This window comes from Rana temporaria, chromosome 13 (genome assembly GCF_905171775.1).
Source record: "Rana temporaria chromosome 13, aRanTem1.1, whole genome shotgun sequence".
NCBI classification, from domain to species: domain Eukaryota; kingdom Metazoa; phylum Chordata; class Amphibia; order Anura; family Ranidae; genus Rana; species Rana temporaria.
The window spans coordinates 118,908,152-118,931,572 of NC_053501.1; the positions used below are offsets into that span (position 1 = coordinate 118,908,152).

Consider the following 23,421-nt stretch of genomic DNA (forward strand, 5'->3'; position numbering starts at 1 on the left):
AATGATGATTTAAAAAAAAAATGTAACCACAAAGCGTTGGCGTACGCGTTGCGGCCTTAGGCATCGGCCTGCGTTGCCTCCTGGACAGTGCGATCGTCTCTTGATACAGTTACACCACCGCGAGGCCTGAACTCTGTAATCCGCGGAAGCACATGGCATGCTGGGACGCACGGAGATTACGACGTGATTGGATAATCCCGGGATTAGCGCTGGCTCTCGGGATTTTGTGCAGGCGATTATACAAGGAGATCAGTACACAGGTGGCTTCTGATCTGGAGGTCCTGCTATCTTCACCAACAACCCCCTCCCCCCGAACCGACATCCACCCCTCCCCCCAACGCGACAATCCACCCCTCCCCCAACCCGTCCAATCCACCCCCCCTCCCCGTCAAACCCGACAATCCACCCCTCCCCCCAACCCGACAATCCACCCCTCCCCCAACCCGTCAATCCACCCCCCCTCCCCGTCAATCCACCCCTCCCCCAACCCGACAATCCACCCCCCTCCCTGTCAAACCTGACAATCCACCCCTCCCCCAACCCAACAATCCACCCCCCGCCCCGTCAATCCACCCCTCCCCCCGTCAAACCCGACAATCCACCCCTCCCCCCAATCCGACAATCTACCCCCCCTCCCCGTCAAACCCGACAATCCATCCCCCCAACCTGATAATCCCCCCCCCCCCCACCTGACAATCCACCCCCCAACCTGACAATCCACCCCCTCTTCCCCCAACCCGACATTCCACCCCCCCAACCCACCCCCCCTCCCCGTCAAACCTGACAATCCACCCCCCCAACCCGACAATCCACCCCCCCCCGCCAATTCACCCCCGCCCCCTCCACGTCAAAGCTGACAATCGATCCCCCTAACCCAACATTCCACCCCCCCAATCCACCCCTCCCCCCAACCCGACAATCCACGCCCCAACCTGACAATCCACCCCCCCTCCCCATCAAAACCGACAATCCACCCCCCCCAACATGACAATCCACCCCCCTCCCCAACAATCCACCCTCCGTCCTGTTTTTTTTAATTATTAATATTAGTGATAATAATAGGGGGAGGGGAGGGAGCGATGTTCTGCAGATCTCTAGAGGGTTCAGTGATGGGATGATCTTGCAGAATATATCAATATGGATCTGTCATGAGGGGGAGGGGAGGGAGCGATGTTCTGCAGATCTCTGGGGGGGGGGGTCAGTGATGGAATAATCTGAAGGGTTTTTGAAATACAGATGTCACGGATGGAGGAATGGATAGATGGAGGAATGGGAGGATGGACAGATGGATGGATGGATAAATGGATGGAGGGATGGATGGAGGGATGGACATAAAAGGATGAAAATATATGAATGGAAGGTTGGAGGGATATATATAATGTGGGGAGTCGGCTCATGTGTGGCGCCTCCTCTGTCCAGTCAGTGAATTACATTTCGGGTCGTTGTACCGATTTTATTCCCAGAGTCACACGGGTGGTCCCCAATATCGGGACTCCGTATTCCCCAAGCCCCCCGGCCTCCACTCCTCATCTCCTCCAGCCTCGTCACCAGCAAACCTCTCAGCTCGGTGTGCACAGGCTGCTCCCTACTCACACGCGGCCTCTCAGGTGACGCCTGCTCAGATCATAGAGGTCACAAGACTCTCGCAGTGCTGGTCACACATGTTGCTCGTGCACACAGCCCCTGGACTAAGGGAAGACCTGAACCAGTACAAAGGGGACCCGGAGTTAAGAGGCTCCATCTCTCCCTCCCACGTCTCTACAAAGTCTCCGGGTTTCAGAACCCAAACTAGGAATTACCGGTTTTGGAGACATCACAGGACCGGGGGGGGGGGGGGGAAGGGGTACATCCAACTCTTCCAAACAATAGATATGTATGGATGGATCGACAGTATCTCACAAAAGTAAGTACACCCTAAGTGACATTTCTGTACATCTTTTCTTGTGACAACACTGAAGAAATGACACTTTGTATCTACAATGTTGTGTAGTGAGTGTACAGCTTGTATAACAAATAACTCAACACACAGCCATTCATGTCTAAACCGCTGGCAACAAAAGTCAGTACACCCCCTAAGTGAAAATGTCCAAATTGGAGCCCAAAGTGACAATATTTTGTGTGGCCGCCGTTGTTTTTAACCCTCTTGGGCATGGAGGTCACCAGAGCTTCACAGGTTGTCACTGGACTCCTCTTCCCCTCCCCCATGATGACATCACAGAGCTGAAGGGAGGGGATCATGCTCTGCTTCAGTATGTCACAGTACATGTTGGCATTCATGGTCCCCTCAATGATCTGTAGCCCCCCAGTGCCGGCAGCACTCATGCAACCCCAGACCATGACCCTCCCCCCACCATGCCTGACTGTAGACAAGACACACTTGTCTTTGTCCTCCTCACCTGGCCCCTCCCCCACACGCCTGACACCATCTGACACCAAATACCTTTATCTTGGTCTCATCAGACCACAGGACACGGTTCCAGTAATCCATGTCCTTAGTCTGCTTGTCTTCAGAAAACTGTTTGCGGCTCTTTCTTGTGCATCATCTTTAGAAGAGGCTTCCTTCTGGGGACCAATTTGATGCAGTGTGCGGCGTATGGTCCGAGCACTGACAGGCTGACCCCTCCCCCACCCCTTCACCCTCTGCAGCAATGCTGGCAGCACTCATACGTCTATTTCCCAAAGACAACCTCTGGATATGACGCTGAGGGCGTGACCTCAACTTCTTTGGTGGACCATGGCGAGGCGGGGGAGGGGAACCCGTCCTGTTATACCGCTGGATGGTCTTGGCCCCCGGGCTGCAGATCAGTCTCAGGGTCTTGGCGATCTTCTTATATCCTCGGCCATCTTTATGTAGAGACACAATTCTTTATATCGGATCCTCAGAGAGTTCTTTGCCATGAGGTGCCATGTTGTCCTTCCAGTGACCAGTATGAGAGAGTGAGAGCGATAACACCAAATTTATCACACCTGCTCCCCATTCACACCTGAGACCTTGTAACACTAAGGAGTCACATGACACCGGGGGGGGGGGACATTTTCACTTAGGGGTGTCCTCACTTTTGCTGCCAGCGGTTTAGACATTAATGGCTGTGTGGTGAGTTATTTGTTATACAAGCTGTACACTCACTACACAACATTGTAGATACAAAGTGTCATTTCTTCAGTGTTGTCACATGAAAAGATACAAGAAATGTGACTGAGGGGTGTACTTACTTTTGTCACATACTGTGGATAGAAATATTGGCTGTAGTGGTCAGTCTGTGGATAACGGTTCCATTCAGGACAATCAAGGTGATTGTTGATTATAATGACCATTCAAATATTTAGAACATGAAATCTGATAGACGGACGGTTGAAGGATGGATGGATAGAAGGGTGGATGGATAGAAGGGTAGATGGATGGATGGATAGAAGGGTGGATGGATAGAAGGGTAGATGGTTGGTTGGATGGATAGAAGGAAGAATGGAAGGAAGGGTGGAGGACTGGACAGATGGTTGGGTGGATGGATGGACAGAAAGAGGGTTGATGGTCAGATGATTGGTTGGATGGTTGGATGGATGGAAAAATGGACAGAGAGATGGGTAGATGGATAGAAGAATGGATAGGCAGATGGATGACAGACAGATGGTTGGATGGAAGAATGGTGGAGGACTGGACAGATGATTGGGTAGATGGATGGACGGACAGAGAGATAGAAGGATGGATGGACAGACAGAGGGTTGGATGGATAGAAGGATGAATGGACAGATGGTTAGTTGGAAGGATGGAGAGATGGACGGACAGACAGATAGTTGGATGGATGGAAGGATGAATGGACATACAGACGGACAGATGGTTTGATGGGTGATCAGATGTTAAATGGGATGTAGTAAATTGTGAATTACCCAGAATTGGATGGATGGATGGATGTAGAGGGGGATGGATGGATAGATGGAAGGATGGATGGACATAGAGGGGATGGATGGATGGAAGGAAGGATGGATGGATGGACATAGAGGGGATGGATGGATGGAAGGAAGGATGGATGGACATAGAGGGGATGGATGGATGAAGAGGGGGATGGATGGATGTAGAGGGGATGGATGGATAGATGGAAGGATGGATGGATAGATGGATGGACATAGAGGGGATGGATGGATGGATGGATGATGTAGAGACGGATGGATGGATGGATGTAGAGGGGGATGGATGGAGAGACGGATGGATGGATGTAGAGGGGGATGGATGGAGAGACGGATGGATGGATGTAGAGGGGATGGATGGATGTAGAGGGGATGGATGGATAGATGGAAGGATGGAAGGATGGATGGATAGATGGATGGACATAGAGGGGATGGATGGATGGATGGATGATGTAGAGACGGATGGATGGATGGATGTAGAGGGGGATGGATGGAGAGACGGATGGATGGATGTAGAGGGGGATGGATGGAGAGACGGATGGATGGATGAAGAGGGGGATGGATGGATGTAGAGGGGATGGATGGATAGATGGAAGGATGGAAGGATGGATGGATAGATGGATGGACATAGAGGGGATGGATGGATGGATGGATGATGTAGAGACGGATGGATGGATGGATGTAGAGGGGGATGGATGGAGAGACGGATGGATGGATGTAGAGGGGGATGGATGGAGAGACGGATGGATGGATGTAGAGGGGGATGGATGGATGGATTTAGAGGGGATGGATGGAGAGGGGGATGGGATGGTAAATAGTAAAATGACCCGAAATTGTGACTCCTTCGGTATGAATGTTCCAGCGATTCTTCATATCACCCCCCCCCCCCCCCCCCCCCATCATTCCCTGTGTCCCCCCTCCCCCTCCTTCTATTGTTTACATGGAGAAGTGATGATGTCACTGTGGTTACCCGGCAACCTTACGGATAGATCTGGGCGAGTGGGTGGTTGCCAGGGAACGTGTTCTGGGGTTTCCATGGTAACTGAGCATCTGGCTCTGTGTGAATGATCCGCTGGAAGCATCTCTGTGGAAGAAGGGAGGGAACGGACTACGGGGCGCAGACAGGAGGGGGGAGGAATGAAAATGTCCCACCCCCCCCGCCAAATTATACCCCAAAACCATCCCTGCCCCCCCCATCCTGCCTGCCAGCCTCTGATCCCCAGCCTGGCATGCTGTACCGGGGGTATCGCCCGTCTCCTAGCAACTGCAAGGACTGGATGTAGAGCTGGTTGCCATGGCAACTTTCCATCCTCCAGCATCAGGACCACAGTGTAACCCTGACAGTGCCACAGACATCTCCCCCCTCCCCCCAGTATGTGCCACGTCCTTTCCGATGACGGCTGGTGTAGTATGTGGTGCCATGAGTTTCATAGGAACCGTGTGTGGGGGAGGGGAGGTGGGGGGGCACCTCTGTGTGGGTGAGGGGAAGGGGGGGGCAACTCTGTGATCATCACTGCCTGGCATATATATTACACACCCAGACAGAAATAGGACAATCGTAGGAGGTGACATCACAAAGCCACACCCTCCTGACACAATGTATCAATCCAGTACACCGAGACCTCAATATACAATGTAACACCCCCTACCATGGACTATATCCTACATACAGTGTCCTGTGACCCTGATATACAATGTAACATCCCCTACCATGGACTATCTCCTACATACAGTGTCCTGTGACCACGATATACAATGTAACATCCCCTACCATGGACTATCTCCTACATACAGTGTCCTGAGACCCCGATATACAATGTAACATCCCCTACCATGGACTATCTCCTACATACAGTGTCCTGAGACCCCGATATACAATGTAACATCCCCTACCATGGACTATCTCCTACATACAGTGTCCTGTGACCCCGATATACAATGTAACATCCCCTACCATGGACTATCTCCTACATACAGTGTCCTGAGACCCCGATATACAATGTAACATCCCCTACCATGGACTATCTCCTACATACAGTGTCCTGTGACCACGATATACAATGTAACATCCCCTACCATGGACTATCTCCTACATACAGTGTCCTGAGACCCCGATATACAATGTAACGTCCCCTACCATGGACTATCTCCTACATACAGTGTCCTGAGACCCCGATATACAATGTAATGTCCCCTACCATGGACTATCTCCTACATACAGTGTCCTGTGACCACGATATACAATGTAACATCTCCTACCATGGACCATCTCCTACATACAGTGTCCTGTGACCCTGATATACAATGTAAGCTCCCCTACCATGGACTATCTCCTACATACAGTGTCCTGTGACCCCGATATACAATGTAAGCTCCCCTACCATGGACTATCTCCTATATACAGTGTCCTGTGACCCCGATATACAATGTAAGCTCCCCTACCATGGACTGTCTCCTACATACAGTGTCCTGTGACCCCGATATACAATGTAACATCCCCTACCATGGACTATCTCCTATATACAGTGTCCTGTGACCCCTATATACAATGTAACATCCCCTACCATGGATATCTCCTACATACAGTGTCCTGTGACCACGATATACAATGTAACATCCCCTACCATGGACTATCTCCTACATACAGTGTCCTGTGTCCCTGATATACAATGTAACATCCCCTACCATGGACTATCTCCTACATACAGTGTCCTGTGACCCTGATATACAATGTAAGCTCCCCTACCATGGACTATCTCCTACATACAGTGTCCTGTGACCCCGATATACAATGTAAGCTCCCCTACCATGGACTATCTCCTATATACAGTGTCCTGTGACCCCGATATACAATGTAACATCCCCTACTATGGACTATCTCCTATATACAGTGTCCTGTGACCCCTATATACAATGTAACATCCCCTACCATGGACTATCTCCTACATACAGTGTCCTGTGACCCTGATATACAATGTAAGCTCCCCTACCATGGACTATCTCCTATATACAGTGTCCTGTGACCCCGATATACAATGTAAGCTCCCCTACCATGGACTGTCTCCTATATACAGTGTCCTGTGACCCCGATATACAATGTAAGCTCCCCTACCATGGACTGTCTCCTATATACAGTGTCCTGTGACCCCGTGGTCACGTGACGCGGTGTCCATGGATTGGATGGGAGGACTCTGATGATGTATTTGGGACGCTGAGTAACATAAGACTCAGGAACGTTGTCACAGATCTGATCCAGGAGGTCACCTTATTGGAGGATTCCATCTCTCTGTATAGAAGGGGGAGGGTGAAATGATCAGCGATGGGGGAAGGAGAACCATACAGAAATGTTCAGAGAAACACCCTGAAAATTGGTTCTCCGGATTCTCCGCTCCTCAATTGTGACCACAGTGCAGCTTCACCTACCCGGGATTTACTCACTTACCTTGTATTACCTCTTTGTCAGGCTGAGTTCCCAGCTGAGTGTCAGGCTGAGCATCAAGCTGAGTGTTGGGTTGAGTGTCAGGCCAGGTGTTGGGTTATGTGCCGTGTTGAATGTCAGGCTGAGCATCAAGCTTAGTCTCAGGCCAGGTGTTGGGCTGAGTATCAAGCTGAGTGTTGGGTTGAATGTCAGGCCAGGTGTCTTGTTGAGTGTTGGGTTAAATGTCAGGCTGAGCATCAAACTGAGTGTCGGGCCAGGTTTTGGCCTGAGTATCAAGCTGAGTGTTGGGTTGGGTGTTGGGCCAGGTGTTGGGTTGAATTTCAGGCTGAGAATCAAGCTGAGTGTCGGGCTGAGTATCAAGCTGAGTGTCGGGCTGAGTATCAAGCTGAGTGTTGGGTTGGGTGTCAGGCCAGGTGTTGGGTTGAATGTCAGGCTGAGTATCAAGCTGAGTGTTGGGTTGAGTGTCAGGGCAGGTGTTGGGTTGAGTGTCGGGTTAAATGTTAAGCTGAGCATCAAGCTGAGCGTCAGGCCAGGTGTTGGCCTGAGTGTGAAGCTGAGTGTTGGGTTGGGTGTTGGGCCAGGTTTTGGGTTGAATTTCAGGCTGAGTATCAAGCTGAGTGTTGGGCTGAGTATCAAGCTGAGTGTTGGGTTGGGTGTTGGGCCAGGTTTTGGGTTGAGTGTCAGGCCAGGTGTTGGGTTGAATGCCAGGCTGAGTATCAAGCTGAGCATCGGGCCAGGTGTTGGCCTGAGTGTGAAGCTGAGTGTTGGGTTGAGTGTCAGGGCAGGTGTTGGGTTGAGTGTCGGGTTAAATGTCAGGCTGAGCATCAAGCTGAGCGTCAGGCCAGGTGTTGGCCTGAGTGTGAAGCTGAGTGTTGGGTTGGGTGTTGGGCCAGGTTTTGGGTTGAATTTCAGGCTGAGTATCAAGCTGAGTGTTGGGTTGGGTGTTGGGCCAGGTTTTGGGTTGAATGTCAGGCTGAGTATCAAGCTGAGCGTCGGGCCAGGTGTTGGCCTGAGTGTGAAGCTGAGTGTTGGGTTGAGTGTTGGGCCAAGTTTCGGGTTGAATTTCAGGCTCAGTGTTGGGTTGAGTGTCTGGCCAGGTGTTGGTATCAAGCTGAGTGTTGGGTGTTGGGCCAGGTTTTGGGTTGAGTGTCCGGCCAGGTGTTGGGTTGAATGTCAGGCTGACTATCAAGCTGAGTGTTGGGTTGAGTGCCAGGCCAGGTGTTGGGTTGAATTTCAGGCTGAGTATCAAGCTGAGTGTTGGGTGGAGTGTCTGGCCAATTATTGGTGTCAAGATAGTGTTGGGTATTGGGCCAGGTGTTGGGTTGAGTGTCAGGCCAGGTGTCGGGTTGAGTGTCATGTTAAATGTCAGGCTGAGCATCAAACTGAGTGTCGGGCCAGGTTTTGGGTTGAATTTCAGGCTGAGTATCAAGCTGAGTGTTGGGTTGAGTATCAAGCTGAGTGTTGGGTTGGGTGTTGGGCCAGGTGTTGGGTTGAATGTCAGGCTTAGCACCAAGCTGAGTGTCAGGTCAGGTATCAGGCTGAATGTTGGGCTGAGTATCAAGCTGAGTGTTGGGTTGAGTGTCAGGCCAGGTGTTGGGTTGAGTGTTGAGTTAAATGTCAGGCTGAGTATCAGGCCAGGTGTTGGGCTGAGTATCAAGCTGAGTGTCAGGTATCAAGCTGGGTGTCAGGCCAGGTGTTGGGTTGGGTGTCAGGCCAGGTGTTGGGTTGGGTGTCAGGCCAGGTGTTGGGTTGGGTGTCAGGCCAGGTGTTGGGTTGAATGTCAGGCTGAGCATCGAGCTGAGTGTCAGGTCAGGTATCAGGCTGAGTGTTGGGCTGGGAGGACGGCCTATCGCCTGCCTGAGCTCACTGCTGATAAGAGACACTAAAGAACACATAACAGAGACACTATTGTGACTCAGCATCCAACCCACATCCATCACCCATCCTAATGCAGCCCCACCCACTACACATCACATGACTCTGCACTTCCATGTTACAAGAGACTGTCGTGATAGAGACTGCTGCAATGTTACAGGTAGCGATGAGCTCCGGTGTGTTCATAGTAAGATCTGAACCACTGTGTCTGAGCCCTCCAGAAAGCTGTCACCACTACAGGCCAATCATCTGCAGGCGCGGCATTCCCCAATTCAGTAGCCATATGTCTACAATGGGCGCATGTCCATGCAGCTGTGGGAATCCTTTAGGGGGAGGCACATAATTGGCCCATACAAGTGGCAGCTTTCTGGTGTGTTCAGGCCCGAATCCAAACATGCCCAAGCTCATCTCTAGTGACAGGAAACTGCTAGAGGCTGGTGCAATGCTTCAAGGGACTAATAGAGATGGTTACTGCCAGCCCACTGTGGTCCTACAACCAAACCCCTGGCACTTGTTCACCTTTCTCCACCCAGTACACCTCCCCCCACAGTCACCCATCAATGCCCATGTTAAGCCCCCCCATTGATAGGATCAGCAGAACCCACACTGGGCACCTACCTTCCCTCTGCCTGCTCACATTTAGCTCCACCTACATTGCTGGCCAATGGCTCCATACACAGTCCTCATCTGATGATGAAAGGATGGAGCGCAGTCTACATTGTATCAGATTAACGACCCGTGTTCCGATAATGGCCCCCCGGGGCCTCATTCCAACATAATTGTTCCGGCGCTGTACGTTAACGTGCGTCGTGTTAAGGCAACCCGGTCATTGTGAATGGTCAGTCAACACACCGCAGTGGATGAACACATAAGCTCTTTGCAGGACCCCGGCGGATACTCCCCAGTGGGCGATATCACCCAAAGCTCTTTGCAGGACCCCGGCGGATACTCCCCGGCGGGCGATATCACGAAAGCTCTTTGCAGGACCCCGGCGGATACTCCCCGGTGGGCGATATCACCCAAAGCTCTTTGCAGGACCCCGGCGGAGACTCCCCGGCGGGCAATGTCACCCAAAGCTCTTTGCAGGACCTCCGGTGGATATTCCCCAATGGGCGATATCACCCAAAGCTCTTTGTAGGACCCCGGCGGATACTCCCCGGCGGGCAATATCACCCAAAGCTCTTTGCAGGACCCCGGCGGAGACTCCCCGGCGGGCGATATCACCCAAAGCTCTTTGTAGGACCCCGGCGGATACTCCCCGGCGGGCGATATCACCCAAAGCTCTTTGCAGGACCCCGGCGGGCAGTGTCCCCCAAAGCTCTTTGTAGGACCCCGGCGGATACTCCCTGGTGAGCAATGTCACCCAAAGCTCTTTGTAGGACCCCGGCGGATACTCCCCGGCGGGCAATATCACCCAAAGCTCTTTGCAGGACCCCGGCGGAGACTCCCCGGCGGGCAATGTCACCCAAAGCTCTTTGCAGGACCCCGGCGGATACTCCCCGGCGGGCAATATCACCCAAAGCTCTTTGCAGGACCCCGGCGGAGACTCCCCGGCGGGCGATGTCACCCCACAGACACAGAATATCTTTATATCCGACACTCATATATTCCATCCACACAACATTAATTTTCTGTCTTTCTTTCTTTCTTCTAGATGAACCGACCGATTCAAGTGAAACCCGCCGACAGCGAGAGCCGAGGAGGTAGGTGACCACCCCCCCAACCAATCAGAATCCTTCCATTTCCCACAATGCCCTCTGTGCACCCCTCCCCTGTGTTCAATGTACACCTACCCGTTTCCTTCCATACATTTTTCACCCTCCCCCATAATCAACAAGATAACGAAATTTTTAAATAAAGCTTTTCATTCCATTCCTTATTTTATAACCGGTGACGCCATCACTGGGTCCCTGTCCTTCTCTATGCAATTCAGGAGGACCATGGCTGGTGGGAGGGGCGGTACATGGTTTCCTAAAAACATCCCAGCACCCGGCCTCAATACTCCTCTCCAAAGGCTTCAGTCCTGATGCAAGCAGTGGGAGGAGTTATACAAATATCAACAACCTTTGATGGGCGGGTGTCAGTTTGGAGGAGTAGGCGTTCATAGGCAGGCTGTATTTGCATAGGTAACGCCCACATTCAATACTGAGCCTCCATGATTGGAAGAAATCCAATGAAAGAAAAGGAAGAGCCCTCAGTCCCGATCCAACCAGTGGGAGGAGTTATGTAAATATTAAAAAGACCCTGATGGGTAGGGCACAGTCTGGAAGAGTGGGCGTTCCTAGGCAGGCTGTATTTGCATAGGTAACGCCCACAAGTGATACTGAGCCTTCATGATTGGCAGAACTGAAATCCAATGAATGAAAAGGAAGAGCCTTCAGTCCCCATGCAAGCGGTGGGAGGAGTTATGCAAAATGCCCGTTGGGTGGGGAACAGCCTCAAGGAGTGGGCGTTCCTGGGCAGGCTGTATTTTCATAGGCAACGCCCACATTCGATACTGAGCCTCCATGATTGGAAGAACTGAAATCCAATGAATAAAAAGGAAGCGCCCTCAGCAAGCAGTGGGAGGAGTTATGCAAATATCAAAATGCCATGATGGGCGGGTATCAGTTTGGAGGAGTGGGAGTGCATTTGCACAGGTAATGCCCACATGTGATGCTGAGCCTCCATGATTGGAAGAACTGAAATCCAATGAATGAATAGGAACAGCCCTCCAGTCCTGATGCAAGAAGCAGGGGGTAGGAAACAGTCTAGAGGAGTGGGCGTTCCTAGGCAGGCTGTATTTGCATAGGCAACGCCCACATTCGATACTGAGCCTCCATAATTGAAAGAACTGAAATCGAATGAATAAAAAGAGCGCCCTTAGCAAGCAGTGGGAGGAGTTATGCAAATATCAAAATGCCACGATGCACGGTTGTCAGTTTTGAGGAGTGGGCGTGCATTTGCATAGGTAACGCCCACATTTGATGGTGAGCCTCCATGATTACTAGAACTGAAATCCAATGACTGAAAAGGAAGAGCCCCCCGCCCTGATGCAAGCAGTGGGAGGAGTTATGCAAATATCAAAAACGCCTTGATGGGTGGGTATCCAATGAATGAATAGGAAGAGCTCTCCGCCCTGATGCAAGCAGTGGGAGGAGTTATGCAATTATCAAAAACGCCTTGATGGGTGGGTATCCAATGAATGAATAGGAAGGGCCCTCAGTCCTGATGCAAGCAGTGGGAGGAGTTATGCAATTATCAAAAACGCCTTGATGGGTGGGTATCCAATGAATGAATAGGAAGGGCCCTCAGTCCTGATGCAAGCAGTGGGAGGAGTTATGCAAATATCAGAAACGCCTTGTTGGGTGGGTATCCAATGAATGAATAGGAAGAGCCCTCAGTCCTGATGCAAGCAGTGGGAGGAGTTATGCAAATATCAAAAACGCCTTGTTGGGTGGGTATCCAATGAATGAATAGGAAGGGCCCTCAGTCCTGATGCAAGCAGTGGGAGGAGTTATGCAAATATAAAAAAGCCTTGATGGGTGGGTAACCAATGAATGAATAGGAAGGGCCCTCAGTCCTGATGCAAGCAGTGGGAGGAGTTATGAAAAATGCCCGATGGGTGGGGAACAGTCTGGAGGAGTGGGCGTTCCTAGGCAGGCTAGGTAAGAACTGAGGCCCAATGAATAAAAAGGGAGGTACTAGATGTTGCTGGATATCCTCCAGCCAGGAAATGAGGCGGGGCTCTATCTGACGTGCATGTCTAAAGCCACCAGTACAATCCCATGATGCGCTAGCGCGGTTCTGCGTGCCGCGACGTCACGTCACATTAGTAGATATCGGTTGAGGGGTGTGGCCTTTGCATGAGGTGACCTCTCAACCCCGCCTGCTCGGGGGAAGGCTGAATCTTTTAACAGAGTTGGTTACAAACTGTCACTTTACAGCAGCTGGAAGATGTAGGGAAGCAGTTGGTGAATGGGGGGGTCATGTGACACATCAAATGAACGTCTCACCTCCTCTTTTTCCTCTCCCTTCCCCAGAGGACCGCAAGCTGTTCGTGGGCATGCTGGGAAAGCAGCAGACGGACGAGGACGTCCGCAGGATGTTTGAACCCTTCGGGAACATAGACGAGTGTACGGTCCTTCGGGGGCCGGACGGGACCAGCAAAGGTATCTATGGGGGGGGGTGTGGCCTTACTTTAAATTTAGAGGGGAACTCCAGGCAAGTCTCAAACCCCACCCCTTGTGAAACCAATCACAAGCCTGACTTTTTTTTTTCTTGCATTTGCCTGGGGTTCGTCCTTAAAGTGTACCGGTCACTTAAAGTGGAGCCGCCATTTTTTTTTTGGCCTACGTTCCACCTTCCTGCTGCTTTGGGTGAAGTGGCGCTTTTAACACCCTACTGCCCCGCCCATAGGGGGAGGTGGCCCACAGGTGACGCGGTTCTGTTGTGTGATCATTGTGCTGCGGTGCTGCCCCCTTGTGTCGTGTAGTAATGTGGTATCTCCCGCGCTTAGGTTGTGCATTTGTGAAGTATCAGACACATTCAGAGGCGCAGGCGGCCATCAACGCGCTCCACGGGAGTCGGACACTGCCGGTAAGACAACAAGGGACTCCACCCCCTCCCCCATGTAGATGTGTGCTTACTTAGTGGAGGTTGTGTGTGTGGTGGTGGTGGCGGCGGCCATGACGGTCCAGCCAATTGATCCTCCTGCTGGGTGGCCACGTGACACATTTCTGGGTTGCGTCACGTCCCGCCCCACCCCACTAACGCCAGTCCGCCCTTCTCATTTCCCCCCGCAGGGAGCGTCCTCCAGCCTGGTGGTGAAATTCGCCGACACGGAGAAGGAGCGGGGGCTGCGCCGGATGCAGCAAGTGGCCAATCAGCTCGGCATGTTCAGCCCTATCGCCCTCCAATTCGGGGCGTACAGCGCCTACACACAGGCAGTGAACGACCAGGTGAATACAGTGCGCTCTTCTATACCAAATCTTATCTATGTGTGTGATGCATGGCCGTGTCACGTCATCATCCCCTCAACCATGTGACACCGCATGCTCCTCCCACCCTACACCAAAGCGGGATGGATGTCTCTGTCCATGTTGACCATTGTCCCCAGAAGGTTGAACCCTTGATTGCTCCTATTTCGACTTCTAATTTGAGAAAATTTGCAATTCTCGGGACGCATAGCGGTTCAGATTCTCAGGACGCATACCGGTTCAGATTCTCGGGACGCATACCGTTTCAGATTCTCGGGACGCATACCGGTTCTGGAGTGACCCAGGAGGTCATTTGTGGGTTGGGAGAAGAACGGTTTCCATCTGAGGCCCTCATACATTTTCCCAAATTTCCTTTAAAACTTTACGAAATTCAAAATGTAGCCATATTTAAAAGGCAAAAAAATAAATAAAACGTTTTGTAGCCCAATTCTGTAAAATTTTGAAGCACTTAATGGTCTCCAACATCGACGTTGACAATTTTGTCATAGCTGCTATGACTAAGCATTTTATTCTATTATTTTATTGTTTTCTTTTCAATTATTTTCTATTGTAATCTATTCCCTTATTTTCTATTCTATTTTATTCTATTATTTTACTTTCTATTCTAAACTTATTCACTTTTATTTTCTATTCTATTTCCTTATTTTTTATTCTTTTTAAATCTATTCTGTTCTATTCTAATCTATTCTATTTTTTCTATTCCATTATTTTCTATTACATTTTATTCTATTCTTTCCTTTTCTATGCTATTCGATTCACATCAAAAAAAAAATTCTATTCTATTCTACTTAATTTATTATGGCAAATAAAACTTGGTGAATTTATCTAACTGTCTGTTGACTCGCAGAACATTGTGACACCCCCTCCCAATATCATTGGTGTTCACCTGCTCAGCATGACATCATTGAATGTTACCCAGTGACATAATTTCCTGCTTGTGACATCATCACCCAACTCAACCCTTTATCTCCTGTGACATCAGTATTGCCCCCTCCCTGGTCTTCAATGGTCTTACACCGGTTTGTGTTTTTTCATCCCCCCCCCGCAGCTTATGCAGCAGCAGGCCGCCCTGGTGGCCGCGCACAGTGCTTACCTCAACCCCATGGCCACCATGGCCGCCGTCCAGATGCAGCAAATGGCGACAATCAACCCCAACGGGATCATAACCACACCCATCACCCCCATCACGTCCTCTTCAGGTGAGAACCAGGCTCTGGCTGCTTAGACCCAGGAAAGAACTTAGAGGATTCTGGGAGTGCGGGGTGACACGGGTCTTCCTTGTCGTATAGAGCAGTGGTCTCCAAACTGCAGCCACAGGGGCCGGATGTGGCCCTTTGCTTGCCTTTATCCGGACCCTGGGGCACTATTTCTCCCACTGACATTAACAGTGGGGCATAATTCCAGCCATTGACACCAATGATTGAGGATTATTCCTTCTACTGACATCAATGATGGGGTACTATTCCTCCCACTGACACCAACGATGGAGCCCTATTCCTCCCACTAATACCAATCATGGGGCACTATTCCTCCCACTGACACCAATGATGGGACATTTTTCCTTACACTGACACCATCGTTGGGGCACTATTCCTCCCACTGACACCAATGATGAGACACTATTCCTCCCACTGACACAATGATGGGGCACTATTCCTCCCACTGACACCAATGATGGGACACTATTCCCCCCACTGACACCAATGATGGGACACTATTCCTCCCACTTACACCATCAATTGGGCACTATTCCTCCCACTTACACCATCAATTGGGCACTATTCCTCCCACTGACACCATCAATGGGGCACTATTCTTCCCATTGACACCAATGATGGGTCACTATTAACAAAGCCAGGACATTTTTCTACTCCCATTGGCCACAGCCCTTCTAAAGTCTGAAGGGTAGTAAACTGGCCCTTTGTTAAGAAAGTTTGGAGACCGCTGGTATAGAGCACACATTTTCAGATGTTCAACTAGGAGACCTTCAGAAATGTGTTAGTTCCAGTGCTGCCAATAATGAAATATTTCTTCATGGAGAGTAGATAAATTTGGTTGTACAGTCAGAAGAACCTTCTCAGCTGGGGATTTTGGAATGATAGGCCATGGAAAATTTAAGAAAAAAGTATATAGACAGACATTTCCTGAAAGACCAATATTTCAAACCTTCTTTCCTGGTGAGTGCCAAATTTTTAGATTTGGGCGGGCAATTCAGGAGATCCAGAAACCAGGATCTCCTCAATTTAGACATTTCCTTCTTTCTGGTTTCTGGATCTCCTGAAATGCCCAACCAAATCTCAAAATTTGACAGAAATTTCTGGTTTCCTTAGAAAATTTTGGATGTAAGTAGAGTAGAACGTTCTATGTGGGTAATTCTCTAAAGAATCCTTTAAAAAGTAGGAAAATCTATATCTAAATTTGAACTTTGCACAAACCCAACTTTAGGCCTACAAACACTTCACCCGTTCAGAGTCTGCAGTGACTTTACAAAAAAAAACCTTCTCGGTTGGGTACTTTGTTAGGGTAGGACTTGGAAAATTTCAAAATTTACGTAAAATGTAAATAATGTAGACATTTCCTGAAATACAAATATTTCAAACCTTCTTTCCTGGTGAGTACCAAACGTTGAGATTTGGTTGGGCAATTCAGGAGATCCAGAAAACAGAAAGTTTTTCCTTAGACAGAAAATTATGGATGTAAGGAGTAGAAGGTTCTCTGTGGGTAATTCTCTAAAGAACCCTTTAAAAAGTAGGAAAACCCATATCTAAATTCAAACTTTAAGCCTACAAACACTTTACCTGTTCAGAGTTGGCAGTGACTTTATATTAAAAAACCTTCTCAGTTGGGTACTTTGTTAGGGTAGGCCTTGGAAAATTTCAAAATGTATGTAAAATGTAAATAATGTAAACATTTCCCGAAATACAAATATTTCAAACCTTCTTTCCTGGTGAGTACCAAATTTTGAGATTTGAGCGGGCAATTCAGGAGATCCAGAAACCAGGATCTCCTCAATTTAGACATTTCCTTCTTTCTGGTTTCTGGGTCTCCTGAAATGCCCAACCAAATCTCAAAATTTGACAGAAATTTCTGGTTTCCTTAGACAGAAAATTTTGGATGTAAGGAGTAGAAGGTTCTCTGTGGGTAATTCTCGAAAGAATCCTTTAAAAAGTAGGAAAATCTATATCTAAATTTGAACTTTGCACAAACCCAACTTTAGGCCTTCAAAGACCTCACCCGTTCAGAGTCTGCAGTGACTTTACAAAAAAAAACCTTCTCAGTTGGGTACTTTGTTAGGGTAGGACTTGGAAAATTTCAAAATTTACGTAAAATGTAAATAATGTAGACATTTCCTGAAATACAAATATTTCAAACCTTCTTTCCTGGCGAGTTCCAAATTTTGAGATTTCTTTGAGAATTCCAAAATGGATGGGCAATTCAGTAGATCCAGAAACCAGAACGTTTCTCCTGGGAAAGAAAATTTTGGATGTAAGGAGAGAAGAACATTCTCTAAACTAAAAAAAAACTTCTCAGTTGGAAATTTTGATAGAGTAGGCCTTAGAAAATTTCAAAATGTATGTAAAATGTAAACAATTTAGACATTTCCTTCTTTCTGGTGAGTTCCAAATTCTAAGATACCTCCCAGAATTCCAAGACAGAAATTTGGTAGTGCAAAAAGAACTTTTGGGTATTTTTGATAGGGTTGGCCATGGAAAATTTCAAAAATATGGTAAAATTTATACAATGTAGACATTTCCTGAAACACAAATATTTTAAACCTTCTTTCCTGGTGAGTTCCAAATTCTGAGATTTCGTTCTGAACTCCCAATGGGTGGGCAATTCAAGAGATCCAGAAATCAGAAAATTTCAACTGGGAAAGAAAATTTTGGACAAAAGGAGAGTAATTCTCTAAAAAAAAATTGTTAGGAAGTAGGAAAACTAGTATCTAAATTTGAACTTTGCACAAACCTACCTTTAGGCCTACAAACACCTCACCCATCTGGAGTCTATAGTGACTTCACGTTAAAAGAGGAGTACAACATTACTAGACTTCAACTGATGGGTTCCATATAATGCTATAACATTGATATCAAATATCTAACAAGCAACACTACATTGGCGATTTCCCCATCTGAAGACCATTTATAATACAAAAACAAAAAATACCAGGGTATAAGGACCACCAATAAAATCCCACCCACCGTATCCCAATAAAAAAAGAGAGCTCTCCTTTGTGAAGTTTTGACGATACTGTCAATTCATCCCAAACTCTCAGTCAACACAGATAGAGGGCCATGTGCGCAAGGGATTGAGTTAGCACTATCAATAGTATAGGCCATGAAGAAAGAACACGCATTTGCATTGCATAATGTAGGCCTAAAGGTGGGTTTATTTCGAGACTATTGGCCTCTTAGTCCCTTAAGTAGTACAGAAAGATCTTCCTCATATTACCTTTGCTAATGTAATCATATTGTCATATCAACACGTGGTACCGTTAAAATTTTCCACCAAGCAAGGACTTCCAACTCCTCCCGGATTAGAACCGTTGGCTGCCCCTTTGAGCCCAAAAAATTGCCATGTATTTGTGTGAGAACATCTCCCACAGTTGGACAATGATGTTTAGGTAATCCTACAGTGCCTAAGTGTTCATTTCACATGACGTATATTGGGGCCCTAAGTGGCGGCCTTAGGGTCTAACCCGGGAGGCTTTCAAAGCTTTGTGTGGAGGAAGTTGAGCACCTGACCTCAACCCCACCAAAAAAGCCAAGACTTTATTTTTTGGCGCCCAATGTGGGGCTGTACGTGTCAGCCAGGTCTTTTCATTCAACATCAATACCTGCCCTCAGACATGTGCACTAATTCCCACAGGCGCTCTAAAATCCCATGGAAATAATTCTCAGAAGATTAGAGGCAAAAAGGGGGCGAATCCATGGCCGTGGTTTTGGAGTAGGATGTCCAACAAGCAGACATAGATGTGATGGAGATGTGTCCATAGCATTTGGTCATATGAAGTAGAAGGTTTCTCTTAGGAAGGTAGGGCATTCTGGGAGTTCAGATCATAGGAAGTTTTTTTTTGTCATGTCCATGAAGGTTCTGGTTTATCTAGGTCGGGGTATAACTGGTAAGTGTTTGTGGGGAGTGAAGAGCAGCTAGTGGAAGGTTTTTTACCTTAATGGTATAACTGGTAGTGATCACCTTTAGCTGGACCTGTTTTAGAATATTGAAGACATTTTACCACTCATCCAAGCAGTTCCTAAGATTGAAAAAAGTTACCCAGATGAGCGTCAAAAAAACATCTTTTACATTGAAGATAAAAAAATCAAATTATATGTGACTAACTACTATATTTGATATTCTCGAAGTCCTAGACAATATCTCTGGGATGGTTTGTGATCAGGAACGTTACCTTGCCCTATCACACGAGGCACAAATGGACATCTACCGATGTAACGGCAGCTCAACGTGTGTTCGTTCTGTCTGCGCAGGTACCAGTACACCCCCTACTCTTGCAGCCACACCAGTATCAGGCATCCCTGCCACATTGGGAGTTAACGGCTATAGCGCAGTGCCCACGCAGAGCAGCGTTCAGCCCAGCTCGGAGGCTATCTACACCAATGGCCTTCACCCGTACCCAGGTAATACTGGTATGTATGATATTCCCCACGTTCGTCTACTTGCTATGCCTTGGCAAAAAAAGTATTCATGGAATGCTCTATTGTCTTATTTCTGCAGCCCAGAGTCCAGTGACCCAACTGGACCCTCTACAGCAAGCCTACGCCGGCATGCAGCACTACACAGGTAAACAGGTGTTGGGTAAATGGGAATATTGCAGGAGATGAACTACATCTTTCTTTGGGGGAGGGGGGGGTGCTTGTGACTTTTTAGTCGGCAGCCAAAAGGGTGCAAACCAATAAGGCAAGGGAATGCACCTAACCAAGGCTTTTTTTCAGCAGGAAAGTGGGGGGAATGCATTTCTGGCACCTCCAGCACTGAATGTATACAATGGCAAGGACTGTTGGGGTGTGCTTGAGGGTCTGCTGGGGGATCTACTGTTGCAAAAGGGTCTTATGTTGCTGGGGGGATCAGTTGTTCAGGGGGAATCTACTGTTGGGGGAGGGGTCTACTGATGTTGGCTGCTGGGAGACCTATTGTTTCTAGGTGGTCTATTGTTGATGGTGGGGTCAGTTGTTGAGGGGGGGTCTACTGTTAAGGGACAGGTCTACTGATGTTGGCTGTTGAGAGATCTATTGTTTCTTGGGGGCTATTGTTTATGGTGGAGATCTATTGTTGCTAGGGGTCTTATGTTGCTAGGGGGGGTCAGTTGTTGAGGCGGGGGTCTACTGTTTGGGGCGGGGTCTACCGATGTTGGCTGCTGGGAGATCTATTGTTTCTAGGTGGTTTAATGTTGAGGGTGGAGGTCTATTGTTGCTGGGGGATCTACTGTACTGTTGAAGAAGGAGGGTCTACTGATGTTGGCTGCAGGATATATATTGTTTCATGGGAGGGGTCTATTGATGCTGTGGTGGATCTATTGTTTATGATGTTTTTATTCTCTTAAAGGGGCAGTACTGGGTAGGTGGTGGAACTAAGGGATGGTGCTCAGATGTGGGTAGGGGGCGGAGCAAAGGGTTGACTTGGAAGGGGGGAGTACTTGCACCTAATGTTTTGTATTCTCTTAAAGGGGCAGTACTAAGAGGTGGGTAGGTGGTGGAACCAAGGGATGGTGCGCAGAGGTGGGTAGGCGGCAGAGCAAAGGGGTAACTTGGAAAGGGGGAAGTACTTGCACCTATTCTCTGAGATAAAAAAAAGCCTGGCACCTAACCATATATGCCTAGCACTGTACCATAAGCCTAATTATAACAGCTGCTCATGTGCCATGATAACCAAAGAACAGGCCAGGAAACTTTCCAAATTTTGGAATCCAGTATATTTTCTCATTTTTGCACTTCTTTTGCAGCTGCCTATCCTGCAGCATATGGCCTGGTGAGCCCAGCGTTTACGCAGCCTCCGCCATTATTACCCCAGCAACCCCCACAGCAACAGCAACAAAGAGAGGGTGAGTATGCTGTTTGCCTTTCCGGCAAATCCCTCTTCGGGAACATCTAATGATGATAGACCCAAATTTTGATACCCGGCTGCCTTCCTTTACCTCAGGTCCGGAGGGCTGCAACATCTTTATCTACCACCTGCCCCAAGAGTTCACGGATTCGGAGATCCTTCAGATGTTCCTCCCATTCGGTAACGTCATCTCCGCCAAAGTGTTTGTAGACAGAGCCACCAATCAGAGCAAGTGCTTCGGTAAGTGCGCCTTCACTTGTTGGGGAAACGCCGGCCGGCTTATTGATTAGTTGCCAAATCAGTTGGAAACCTCTTCTGATGTTATTCTCTTCATCTCACTGTCATCCCACCAACAGGCTTTGTAAGTTTTGACAATCCCGGCAGTGCCCAAGCTGCCATTCAGGCCATGAACGGTTTCCAGATTGGCATGAAGAGACTCAAAGTACAACTAAAGAGACCAAAAGATGCCAACCGGCCATATTGAGGAGTTCAGGTGGGTACTGTAAGGAGAGAGCCAACAAAAGCTCTTGAGAACCTCCCCAAAAGACTGTAGGTCAAACCCAGAAGGAGCTCTAGGTTAAAATTAACGTGTGGAACTGTTAGACTTTTAAGAAACTAAAAAGCCAGTTTGTCCAGGGTCAACATTTACCGCTGATCAGGATAAAACTAGGAGGAGAAAGAAATTAAGAAGTAACTTTTGGGCCTTGTATGTAGCTCCACCATAAAGCGCCTGGTCGTAGGCTTGTGGTAAGGGCCTGTTGAGTGTTATTTGGTGCTGTATTGTGAGTCTGGTCCTCGTGCCTACTTCTGTCTCCTTTCCTCTTTGGAGTAGTTTGTCTTTCCATGGTTTGATTTTCCGTTCATTATCGTTTTTAATTGCTGTTTCCAAGTTATACACAGCCTAGAGAGAGAGAGAGAGGAAAAAAAGGAAGATCTGATCCCAGTGGACCTTTGATATGGTGATCGAATGAGGTCATCACTGGGCGAGGAGCCTTCCAAGTATAATCTGATCACAACAAGGTTCATAAGCCAACAGCATTTATAGTGAACTTCCTAAAGCTCAGGAAACAGGGGGGTCCCAGAAGAACATGGTTGTATAATCTCAGTGGGATCTAATGATCTCATTAAGGTTTTTAACCTCGATCTCTGCATAGGTACCACATTAAAGAATAGTAGACTGGAAAATGTGATATGGGTAATCTCCTGATCACAACAAGGTTCATAAGCCAACAGCATTAATAGTGAACTTCCTAAAGCTCAGGAAACAGGGGGGTCCCAGAAGAACATGGTTCTAGAATCTCAGTGGGATCTAATAATCTCATTAAGGTTTTGAACCTCGATCCCTGCATAGGTACCACATTAAAGAATAGTAGACTGGAAAATGTGATATGGGTAATCTCCTGATCACAACAAGGTTCTTATGCCAGCGGCATTTAAAGTGAACTTCCTAAAGCTCAGGAAACAGGGGGGTCCCAGAAGAACATGGTTCTAGAATCTCAGTGGGATCTAATGATCTCATTAAGGTTTTGAACCTCGATCTCTGCATAGGTACCACATTAAAGAATAGTAGACTGGAAAATGTGATGTGGGATCCTAGAACGGTGATCCAGAAATACAAAACGAAAAGCTTGTAGCGCCGCTGAAGCTAGAGGCTTCAGGATCTCCCTGTCGCTGCTCCGGCCATGCCCCCTTGACGCGTTTCGTCCCCAACCACCGGGGCTTGGTCACAGACGTCCTCTGTGACCAAGCCCCAGTGGGTGGGGTGAAAACGCATCAAGGGGGCTTGGCCGGAGCAGCGCTGGCTGAGATCATACACCGTGAGAACATTAAGGTCTCATCCTTGGCTAGAAATGCAAAAGTTTGGAGTTTGAGGTCTGCAGGAACGTTATTTTAAAGGGGTGGGTAGGAGGGATGGCTGCCCCTGGCGCAATGGATTTTTTCTTTCAAAGCTAAGAAACCCACCAATTTCTTGGGTTGCTGCAGTGATTTAAATTTTTTTTCTTCCTGGTAATATATTACATTACAAATCTCGTACATCGACCTACGAAAAAATAATGTAATATGTTTAAAACTTTAAATTTAAAATTTTAGGTCAGATAGAATTTTTTTTTTAATACAGAGGAATTTTTGCTAGTGATCAATTAAGTTAATTTATGTGTGTCCAGATAA

At 48.1% G+C, this 23,421-nt stretch overlaps 1 protein-coding gene across 6 annotated transcripts in view; it reads left to right on the plus strand.

Moving 5' to 3' along the window:
• Positions 1–23,421, plus strand: part of CELF3 (CUGBP Elav-like family member 3) — a 52,532-nt gene that overhangs the window by 23,457 nt on the left and 5,654 nt on the right. For 3 of the 6 annotated variants that reach the window (XM_040332461.1, XM_040332460.1, XM_040332465.1), the window contains exons 3-12: positions 10,872–10,920; positions 13,240–13,368; positions 13,716–13,795; positions 14,002–14,157; positions 15,245–15,395; positions 19,557–19,838; positions 19,927–19,992; positions 21,152–21,250; positions 21,349–21,492; positions 21,609–21,745. In XM_040332461.1, the coding sequence (XP_040188395.1) occupies positions 10,872–10,920; positions 13,240–13,368; positions 13,716–13,795; positions 14,002–14,157; positions 15,245–15,395; positions 19,557–19,838; positions 19,927–19,992; positions 21,152–21,250; positions 21,349–21,492; positions 21,609–21,736 (1,284 nt within the window). In that variant the 3' untranslated portion in view covers positions 21,737–21,745. The remainder of the gene's footprint in view (positions 1–10,871; positions 10,921–13,239; positions 13,369–13,715; positions 13,796–14,001; positions 14,158–15,244; positions 15,396–19,556; positions 19,839–19,926; positions 19,993–21,151; positions 21,251–21,348; positions 21,493–21,608; positions 21,746–23,421) is intronic. The other 3 variants (XM_040332462.1, XM_040332463.1, XM_040332464.1) reach the window with 3 other exon arrangements.